The 11,422-nt window shown below is 39.9% G+C and overlaps 1 protein-coding gene across 1 annotated transcript in view; it reads left to right on the top strand.

The window, feature by feature from the left end:
* The first annotated feature begins 6,493 nt into the window (after positions 1 to 6,493).
* LOC149233862 (Pseudouridine synthase family protein) overlaps positions 6,494 to 11,422 on the top strand; it is a 336,954-nt gene continuing 332,025 nt past the window's right edge. Inside the window, exon 1 of the mRNA XM_089379870.1 lies at positions 6,494 to 7,780. Coding sequence (XP_089235996.1) covers positions 6,592 to 7,780 — 1,189 coding nt within the window. The 5' untranslated portion in view covers positions 6,494 to 6,591. The remainder of the gene's footprint in view (positions 7,781 to 11,422) is intronic.

Raw genomic sequence — 11,422 nt, 5'->3', positions numbered from 1 at the left:
GACCGGGATGTTCATCATCCTCACTCGGGTGAAATGCATCAAAAGGCGAATGTGATATGAGTACACCTGTGAAAATCTGCCCTCACAGGTAAAATAGTGCATAATAAGCCTCATGATGGGAGCATACTCGCTCCGGAGAAATCTGAATGGAAAAACACCCGCCAAATGTCTCACGAATGGTGGCCGGACATAGGGCTCAAAGTGAACAAAATCTAGCAACCTGCGCTTAGGCCACACCTCACCCACATTCGGTATCCCTGTAGCCTGTGAGATCACCTCGGGTGTCAATGTAAAGTTCACCCCTGCCAGAGTGACATGTCCATCATGGAGGTGTAAAACAAACAAGCGGGCCAACTCTCTATGGTGCTGAATCCGAGAAATCCTCTCACAGAACTCATAACAAGACATGTACTGAAAACAAGTGACTGCCATAGGACAGGCCTGTAATTCTGCCAAAGAGGTGGGCTCCTCTCGCTTATGATGTCCACCCTTACCACCCTTACGAGGCCTCCTCTGTACCTCAGCCTCTGTAGATGATGAATGGTCATCACTTTGCTCATAAGTTTCAGTTTCTGACATGGTTTAGGAGCAAAGTGGACAAACTGAACTGCTGTCTCTGCCTGCAAAAAGTGTTGAACTCTATGCTGTTTCAAGGGGAAAAAGACATGAGGGAAATGTTAGGGGAGGGATCTTTTAACAAGGAATGGGAATATATAAATATTACAGGGAAATTTTAAGGGAAATTTTGCAAATCATTATGCATATAGGAACACATATTTGTAATTGGGAAATCATTTGCAAAGATCATTACATATGGGAAAAAACATGTATGAAAGTGAACATGGGAATATGCATACATGTATTAATAGGGGAAATAGGGAAACCATACACAGAACCTGCTGATATATTCATCAACATTTTATTTTGTTTTCACATGAATTTTTCCTTTGTTTACACATGTATATGGTAGAGGGAAATTAGGGTTTTGTATGCTTTGGGAAAGGGGTAGGGTTTACATTTTTAGTCATTAGGGATGGGGAAAGATTTGCATTTCATTTGTAAAATAATATGGGAAAGGAGATGAACATATAAGGGTGAGTGAAAGGGAAAGGAGGGAAACAAACCAAAGGGAAAAATAGCTTGAAACAACATAAACCCTAGCACAGTTTGCTTATTAACATTGCAGCCATATAATGTCTTTTCACTTGCATGATTTGATCATTCAAACATTTTCAAGACATTCACCATTCATAACCAACAAGCTTTTTCAAGATTAGACCACCTACCTCGAACAAATTTGTGGCTTGGAGAAAGATTGGGTAATTTTGTTTGAAGTTTGCAGCAAAACAGTTCAACGGGTCGCGCAGGCCGCCCAACGGGTCGCGCCCCTCCCAACGGGTCGCGCACCACCCAACGGGTCGCGCACCTGGTTCGACGGGTCGCGCCCCTCCCAACGGGTCGCGCACCTGGTTCGACGGGTCGCGCCCCTCTCTGCTGCCCGAAATTGCTCCTCTTTCGCTCCTTTCTCTCAATCACTCTCTCTATCTCTCTTGCAAGCGTTAGAATGCACAATGAGAGTGAAAGGAGGGAATTTGGGCTTTTATAAGTCTCATTTGAAAAAATTTCATTTACAAACCCACTTTCTAATGTTTTTTCTTTTGACACTTTATAACACTGATTTTTGGTTTCCTTTATCCTGAATTTGACTCATTGAGTGCTTTGACTTGATTCTTTTTGCAGGTAGATCATCTGAGGGACTTTGGCAAGGGGACCAGGGTTACTGCTGCCCTTTTGAAGACTTTTTGGAATTTCATTCTTTTTACAAAAATTTAACATGACCTTGGCTTTAAAAACAGAGTTTTTAAATCCAAGGTTAAAAATGAACTGTACATGATGAAAATATCAAAGAAACATGTTTACAATCCTCCCTCTGGCTTGCTGGGCACTCAAGGAATTTCAAAGACATGACCTTGCAGAGATAAATGACCAAAACCCTAGACCTAGGACCTTTGACCTCAAGACAAAACAAGACAAGCTTGAAAGAGCTTAATGACTGATATGACCTGATCCAGCAAAACCAAGAGGGGTATAAATAAACCAGCTCCTCCATCAGGGTTATGGCATGCCTAACGGGATGCAAAACTTAACACTGATGAGACACCTACCAATGCAAATGCAAAGAGCTTTGATCACTGATGGAGGGCTTTCAAGACCGACACTAACAACCCCTATGCTAAGATATGTTATTAAGACCTGTAGAATGCATATTTGTGACATGTTTGATGAAATTCCTGTCATGGCTAGTAGGGGCCCATTCAAGTATTTGTTCAAGAATTTGCATTGGCGTCATTGCTCTATGTTTCTTTTCATTTCTGTAAATTCCATGAAGTTCTGGGTAGTGACTGGGTCCTAGCCTTGGAATTTAGCCTGAAATCTCGTAGTCACTGGCATAACACTGGCAGAAAAAGGCTACAGCACTCAGGCAGGCTCATGGGAGCGACTAGGACCCTCAGTCGCTTGGAGGTATTGGCAAGGGAGCAACTGGGGCTCTAGGTCCTTGAGCTGTTGAGTTTCCTCAAAGGTTGATCACCTAGAAAGGTGGGGTAGCTACTGGAGGTTTTGTAGGATGTGTGGATGGTCAATTTGGTTGTGTTTTGTCGGTTCCACTTCCTTAAGGTGATTTAGGAGGTCGAATCAGATAATAGTAGCCTTGTGTCACATATTTACCCCGGTTGGTTGGTTACTTTGGTAAATGTTGGAGGAGGGTGTTATAGAGTGGTATCAGAGCATGGTTCACCCCTTGGACTAGATGGGTGGTGTGTTGGTCATGCATTCATGTCAGTTGCATATGTGTTTTCACGTTTTTGGTCTATGTACTGGTTGTGTATGCATGTTGTTGGTTATGGTTGCAGTGGTGTTGCCATGTGAAAAATTAATGGTGTTGTTATTGAATGTGTTTATCATGAGTTTATGTTGATTATGAACTAGATATGCATGTCAATGTTTGTATGTAATGTGTATGTGTGTGTGTCATATATATAAAATGGTTATAGTTGTCATACATGAGGTCATGATGTGTGGTGGGTATGGTCATGCATTGATGACTGGATAATGGTTCAGATGAGGATTAAATGTCGATATGCTTATGTTTATATATGTATTTTTCTAATCTGGTCGGTCTTGCAGATGAGATATCCTCCTCGAGTGATACTAAGGTACGTTGGTTTGTTTATGATTTGGTTTAGGTGACATAGTATGCCTTGCAGGAAGAGATCAAGATGACTAGCAAGATGGTAGACTAAAAATATTCTCCATATGATTAAGATGAATAGCATGGTGTTGGGCACTCTTTTGACTTAGCAGACACATTGAGGATTTTGAAGGAATAAATAAGGAGTTTTAAAGAAGATAATGACTGAATCATGCAGACACATGAGAAACAAGCAGAAGTCAGTGCAGTAATTCTTCAGAGTTTGTCAGAATTTTAGAGACGGGGACTACTCCAGATCAACTATGGACATGAGAATGGGACTAATGGGGCATATGGAAGTAGGTCTCATGGTGGTCATAGGTTAGATAGAGATGATACGATCAGAGATGGTATATTCTTGGATACTACGGATAGGAAAGGTGATGGGCACATGTACTATTCTAGTTCTTGTTTTGACGTGCACTATGATCGTCATCGGTATCACGCTTACAAGAGGAGTGATAAGGGATACCTGTCATAAGAGTTCAAGAAAGTGAAGCCACCTACCTTTGTTGGGGAGTTGAAGAAGTCTGAGGATGCGTAGGCTTGGTCACTTGGTATGAATAAGTTCTTTGAACTGCATGAGTATAGAGAGAATATGAAGACCATAATAGCTATCTTCAGCCTTAAAGGGAAAGTAGATATCTGGTGGGAAGATGTAAAATGGGTTAGAGACATTAGGACAAAGGAGTTGAATTGGCATGAATTCAAGTGACTCTTCAGAAAGAAGTACTTGTCAGAAAGGTACTACGACAAGAAAGCCAAGGAATTATATGAGCTCAAAATGGGATCGATGACATATGAGGAGTATACGACCAAGTTCTTGGAGCTATTGAGGTATGTACCATATCTTAAAGATGAAAAGGCTAAAGTTCAAAGATTTCTTAGTGGATTGCCACAACATTTAGAGATTGGATTAAGTATGATGAGCCTCAATCACTTGAGAAAGTTATTGGAAAACTAAAGCATTGCTATGAGCAGTCAAAGCATAAGACAAAATCTCAGCAAGGATGGAAAGGGAAAGATGAAAGTAAAGGTAAATGGCAGTCGAAAAGAACAAGGCCTCAGATCTATAGTGCACAGGAGGAGCAGACTATTGGGAATGTTCGGAAGAGCATTCCTAGTATCTATGCAATGCTAGATAATAGGCATGAAGATAATCATATATCTAAAATTGAGATGAACGATAAGCTTTGTGATCAAGTTGTTTTTATTTTGATTGACCCTAGATTAAATTATAGTCATGCTAATCCTGACTTGGTGGATAAGTGTCGTTTGAATAAAGAAGTGCATGCAGAATCTTGTTTAGTGCAGTTGGATACAGGCACTAAGAAGATACTTCATCATTGGGTAAGAGCTTGTGCATTTGAGTTGAGAGGTATGCCTACTACAACACATTTTAACGTATTACCGTTGGGGTCATATAGTATGATTTTCGGTATCGACTGGCTATATCTTCATAGGACCAAAGTGGACTCTTATGAAAAAGCCATTGAGTGCTTAGATGACAATGGGGAGCAAATAATCTTGCAAGGTAAGCAGAAAGCAACATCAATTAGGATGGTGACAGCTATGCAAGCAAAACGCAGTCGTAGAAATGGGTGTTTGTTATTTGCAATACACATTTCTAGTGATAAAGGTAAGGAGGATAAGAATGCAGAGATATTGAGTAGGCACCCAATCTTATAGTAGTTTCAAGATGTGTTTCCAGCAAAGATCACAGAGTTTCCACCTCACAGAGAAGTGGACTTCTCCATTGAGTAAGTACCAGGGGCAGCACCAACATCAAAGGAACCATATAGAATGAGAACTCTAGAGTTAGTAGAGTTGAAGTTGTAGTTGAAGGAAATGATTCACAAGGGATACATTAGGCCAAGGGTATCATCGTGGCATGCACCGGTCTTGTTTGTACAAAAGAACGATGGCACTCTTAGGTTATGCATTGATTACAGGCAGTTGAACAAGGTGACCATCAAGAACAAGTACCCATTGTCGAGGATTGATGACTTATTTGATCAGTTAAAGGGAGCAACAGTGTTCTCAAATATTGATTTGAGATCTGGATATCATCAGGTACGCATCAAGGAAGAGGACATTTACAAGACAACTTTCTAGACCAGGTATGGGAATTATGAGTTTGTTGTAGTTCCATTTGGTTTGACTAATGCTCCAACTACCTTTATGTGCTTGATGAATAGTGTGTTGTGTCCTTATCTAGACAAGTTTGTTATTGTATTCATTGATGACATTTTGATATATTCTAAGAATGAGGAAGAGCATGCTGATCATTTAGCAGCAGTGTTGAGATTGCTAAGAGAGCATATGTTGTATGCTAAGATTAGTAAATGTAGTTTCTTTCAGACATAGGTACATTACTTGGGGAATGTGGTCTCCAAGGAAGGCATAGAAGTAGATTCAGAGACGATAAGAGCTATCATGGAGTGGATAACTCTTATAAATGTGGATGAGGTAAGATCATTCATGGGGATAGCAATATTATAGGAGTTTCATCATGAACTTATCCCAAATTGCATATCCTATTACATCATTACAGAGGAAATATAAGAAATTTGAATGGACAAAAGTTGTTGACAAACGCTCCAGTGTTAAAGATTGCAGACCCAAACAAAGAATTTGTAGTGTGTACAGATGCTTACAAGAGAGGACTTGGTGGAGTCCTTATCCAGGAGGGACATATAGTATGTTATAATTCATGGAAACTAAATGAGAACGAGAAGAACTATCTGACACATGATCTTGAGTTGGAAACCATCATTCATGCGTTAAAGATGTGGAGGCATTATCTTCTTCGCAGGAGGTTTTTATTGATGAGTGATCACAGTGGGTTGAGGTACCTATTTGACCAACCGAATCTGAGTGTCCACAAAATTTCTAAAAATTACCTTCACATCACAAGAGTACCTTAATTATACACCCCATTTGTAAAAAAATATTGTCCACTAAACTTCTAAAAATTACCTTCACACCACAAGAGTACCTTAACTATACGCCCCATTTCTAAAAATGACCTTCATACCTTAATTATACACCCCATCCCCTTCATACCTTAATTATACACCCCATCCCACGCCTATCAACTCATTTTTACAATTTATAAAAATATCAACCAATGTTTATATATATGACTCATGTTTTAATTCTTTTCGTTATTAATATAATTTATAATAAAATTATATTTAAGTCATTTATGCCTATGATGTTTTCATATTAGTAATAACATTTTCTCATAAAGTTTATTGTCGAATGGATAAACAAGCCGCGTACCTCGCAGGAAGTGCGTTTAAAATCACAGGTTCGGGCTTAGGCACAGGGAAACCAAAATGATCGCAGGAAAGATGATGTTTGCAGCAGCCGGAGCAGGTCTATATTCATCGTCGTCTTCAAGTGCAATATTTATGTTCTTGAGACCTCCTACAATGTTATCCTTCAACGCTTTCCACGTTACACCTCTCTATTCTGCCAGGCGGTCTACTGGCTTCTCATCTTTTTCATCACCACGACGAGGGCATTCAAGGAAGTCCCTTCCAAAACAACAGCCCAAGAAACCATCCAAATTCAAACTCAATTGCACAAACAATAATGAATATGACGAAATTAGCAGAGCAAAGGAAATATTAGGAGTCGTAAGTACTGATACAGAGTACAACAAAGAACGCCACGATGACCAATCCAAAAGCAAACAGGAGGAGGAGCAGCAGTTGCAGAAGAAGAAGAATGCATTTGAAGAATGGCTGGACAACAAGCTCGCAAGCGGAGATCTTGCAGGAAATTCTTCACGAAAAGAAAAATGGGTGCAGTTAGACAAAGCCAAGCGTAAATTTTACGAGAAGAGGAGACGGCGCACGTATGGCACAGACAGCGAGGATGAAGCAGCGACAGCTGGAGATGACGAAAAGTACATCGAGCTCAAGCCCGAAATTGTTGAGTTCAAGAGCTTTCATGCGAAAGAAGAGGAACTTTATTTCTATGATGCATTCTGTTTTCCATGGGAGAAGGATAGGCATTATCGCATGATTCGAAAGCTCGAACAGAAGTACTACCCCGACCAGGGCTTAGAGAAAGCATTCATCGATCCGGATGAGCCTTTGAAGCCGGACGCTCACAAACCTAAGCCCAAAATCCTCAATAAAATCGCGAAAAATGTACACTCAGAAGAAAACAATGATTCGGACAGAAATGAAGCGGAGCAGACACCATCCATCAAAATTAGTGAGGAGGATGGGGATGCATTATTGCCAAAGAGGATCTCATCCCAAACCGGAAAAATTCCTGTAGCAGCAACACCAATTGACTCAAATTCGGATGATAGTGGCATGAAGGGTTTATCTGAGAAGAAGAAGAAGGAGGGGGTGCAGCAGTTTGTGAAGTCCCTCAGGAGCGCCGGAACACCCAATTTGGACGGAGCGACGGCGGGAGATGCTATGCCCTATTTACTCACCTTGATGTCCGAGCTTCCCGCTAGATGGGATGGCCCCTCAGGAACTATGCTTCTCATTGACAAGCCTAAAGGTCGGTCACAAACACAACGCTTATTCTATTTCCTCTGTTCTCTAAAATGTTAATGCCCTTTTATTCTATTCCATTCGGATTTTATAACAAGTTGCTCTGTTTCCCTCTTTTTGCACTATATTCATTAATATGATTCTTTCCATGTGACTGACGTTTTCACGGTATTGAAGCAAGATTGAAACAACGGTGTCTTAAAACGTCCACTTGACACCTCTTGCATACTTCACCGCAATTTGTTGTCCATTAGCTGGAAATGGTTTCTGTAGACCTCTTTCGACCTGCAAACTGCTGCCTATGCCTGTGGTTAGACCTTACCCTGTAGAGTCTCAATTCCAAGAGACAATTGATTGCAGGCCATCTATGTGTCCTTAATCACATTGCAAAAGGTCGACAAGGATATTCATTCAGCACCTCGGCATGTAATTCCGGTAGTCCCTTAAACTGACCCTCCTGCCAGATACTTTCATAACAACGCATCAGTTATTTGTTTCACCAAAACTATGGTTCCTCATCTGGGTCAACCAGAGGCCTCAGTTCTTAGGACATTGCAATGACAATGTTGTTACCGACCCCAGTAATGCAATGCAACGCTAGTTTCCATACGTGGCTGTCAATAGTTGTAAGTTGCAAGAGTCTCTTTCTCTCTCACCCAACTCACACCCCATTGACCTACTTATTGTGGTCATTCACTAGACATTAATACATTAATGGTTTTATACATTTATTCTGGTCATTCTTTGGACATTAATACATTAATAGTTTTATACATTTATACAAGTGAGTAAAGATGCCAACGGTTGTCTTTAATCCCATGTGCCGCTGTAAAGGTGGACTATTCTGCTTTGAAAAGGGCTTGATCCATGATAGGAATCCAATGCTGACACTTTCTGACTCCATGTGCATGCTTTTTGTGTTAAATTTCCTCGAACCTAGAACCTGGCAATAAATCGCAAACAAACTCTTACACGATTTTTTAATTTATGCACAGTTAAGTTCATAACGAAAAATGCACATCGGAACACATAGAAATCATCATTACATATTGGACACCAATATATCCCGGAAAACCCACAAAGGGGAAAAACCAACAAACTTGTTCTATTAAGAACTTGGGCTCCCGTACCAAGGATAATGGCCCATCAAGGAAAAAATACAAACAGATGGAGCAGCCTCATTGCTATTCCCTAACTGCCCCTTGCTTCCTTTCCTCAGGCTCCTGCGCAACTTGCACACTTGAGTGAAATCCCTTCACTCAAACTATGTACAAGGTGTCTTCACCTCTCCCTTAGATCTCCTTTTGTAATTTATTAATGACTAAAAACCCTAACCCTAGATCTTAATGGCCAAGATTAAACCTTGATCACGACTTAATCTTTCATAGAGATAACTTAAATCACTTAAGTGACTCAACTTTATAATAAACGACTTAATCTCTCGTAGAGATAACTTAAATCACTTAAGTGACTCAACTTTATAATAAAATTACTTTTAATCATTAAATACAAAAGGTACTTTATAAAATCACTTTACAAAGTTTATCATGTAGAGAGATAATCTTCCACATGCTAAGACACCAAGCCAATGTGGAGGTCCTACCGAGCTCATCACATCCACTATAGGTGCTCCCTCTGGTAGAGAAGCATGTCTTGCTACCTGACATGGAACTTGAGCTGAGAACCATGCTCTTAGAAGCCTCTCTCTCCTGAGCATCTTGCATGGCTATCTCAAACTATGATCACAAAAGTCCTCCTCTGACTTGTGGTTTGTCTATTTCCTTGTTTCAATTTTCTGAATTATAAATTTGTAGTAGCTAGTATAGTATGAGTGAGAATCATTAAGAGGATTTGATGATGATCTGTAAATTATAATATATGTTCAAGTAGATCTTGTTAGTGAAAGTTTCACAAAAGGTTTGTGGGATACTTTACACATGTTTTTACTTTCTAGTTGTTGTTTTCCTTGTCAAGCATGTTTTAATCTTTTAAGTTATAAATTACAACAACGAGTATAGTATGAGTGAGAAATCATTAAGATGATCTAATGATGACGTATCTACTATCCAGTTTTTTGTAAATCATAATATCAGTTCAAGTAGAAATTGTTAGTGAAGGTTACACAAAGGATTTGTGAAATACTTTATATGCTTTCTTACTTTCTAACTGTTATTTTCCTTGCCAAGAAACAAAGTTTGTTACAAGGTTGTTTATGTAGTTGAAGTGACTGTCTTAAGATACTCAATTTCTTAGGATATTTATCAGCTACCTGTTCTCTTTCCTCTGCTCCCCTATATTACTCACTTAACCACACAATTTATGCTTGCCACAGCTTGCCAAATGCATGAAAGTTAAAGAGGAACACAATCATTTCAAAACTCCTTCAGAAGCCATCCCACCACTCAAAAAACCCTTTTAAATTTTGAAATGAAATCATGATGTGTAAGGCTTACTCCTTTTGCAGTCTAGGAGTAACTCCTTGTGCTAACAGGTGGCTTCAGCCCCTCGGGGTCTCCTTTGCAGCCCCTTGCTTTCTCGATGTCGTTTGCTTTAATGGGTTGCAGCTCCTAATGTCTAGCGACTTGCTGTCCACCTCGACTAACCATCTCAACTTTCGTTTTGGCTACAGTTCGCTGGTCCTTGGCTCTGACAACAACCTTTTCGAACTGTTCTTCTACCGGTAACAACAACTCCCTCTTGCGTCCGACGACTTCACTCGGCGACCATGCCTTCACAAACAGTGAACTAGCAATCACACGTCCCAACTTGATTTTCTCTGTGCATAGAGCCTCACTGCTCTGATACCGTGTTAAATTTCCTCGAACCTAGCGCTTGCTAGTAAATCTCGAATAAACCCTTACATGATTCATTAATTTATGCATAGCTAGGTTCATAACAAAAAATGCACAACAGAAAGCACACAAATCATCATTACACATTGGACACATGATATACCTTGGAAAACCCACAAAGGGGAAAAACCAACAGACTTGTTCTATTAAGAACTTGGCCTCCACTACTAGGGATAATTGCCCATAAGACGAAAAAATACAAATAGTTGGAGCAACCTCGTTGCTACTCCCTAACTACCCCTTGCTTCCTTTCCTTAGGCTCTTGCCTGACCTACACACCTGAGTGAAATCCCTTCACTCAAACTATGTACAAGGTGTCTTCACCTCTCCCTCAAATCTCCTTTTATAACTTATTAATGACTAAAAACCCTAACGCTAGATCTCAATGGCCAAGATTAAATCTTGATCACTTTGAGATCAATGGTCATGACTTAATCTCTCATAGAGATCACTTAAATCACTTAAGTGACTCAACTTTGTAATAAAGTCACTTTTAATCATTAAATACAAAAGGTACTTTTTAAAATTACTTTACAAAGTTTATAATCTAGAGAGACAATCTTCCACATGTTAAGACACCAAGCCATTATGGAAGTCCTACCAAGCTACACAGTCCAACATGACACCCATGTATGGCATTTCGACTGCCCACACATGGTTGCAAATTTTGTTGGCTCTTGGCATGGCACCTTGCCACCTTACATTTGTTCCTTTAACTTAGATTAGGTTGATTTATGTTGCATGGCTTGGAAACTTCGATGTGGATCAATTTTTGGGCTTGAAGAAGGGATGCATAA

This window comes from Pinus tabuliformis, chromosome J, assembly GCF_031772625.1.
Source record: "Pinus tabuliformis cultivar Carrire ecotype Pingquan chromosome J, CPIR1, whole genome shotgun sequence".
In the NCBI taxonomy this organism is placed as follows: Eukaryota; Viridiplantae; Streptophyta; class Pinopsida; order Pinales; family Pinaceae; genus Pinus; species Pinus tabuliformis.
Note: the sequence above shows the minus strand (reverse complement) of the source record. Positions and strands in the feature narration are given on the sequence as shown.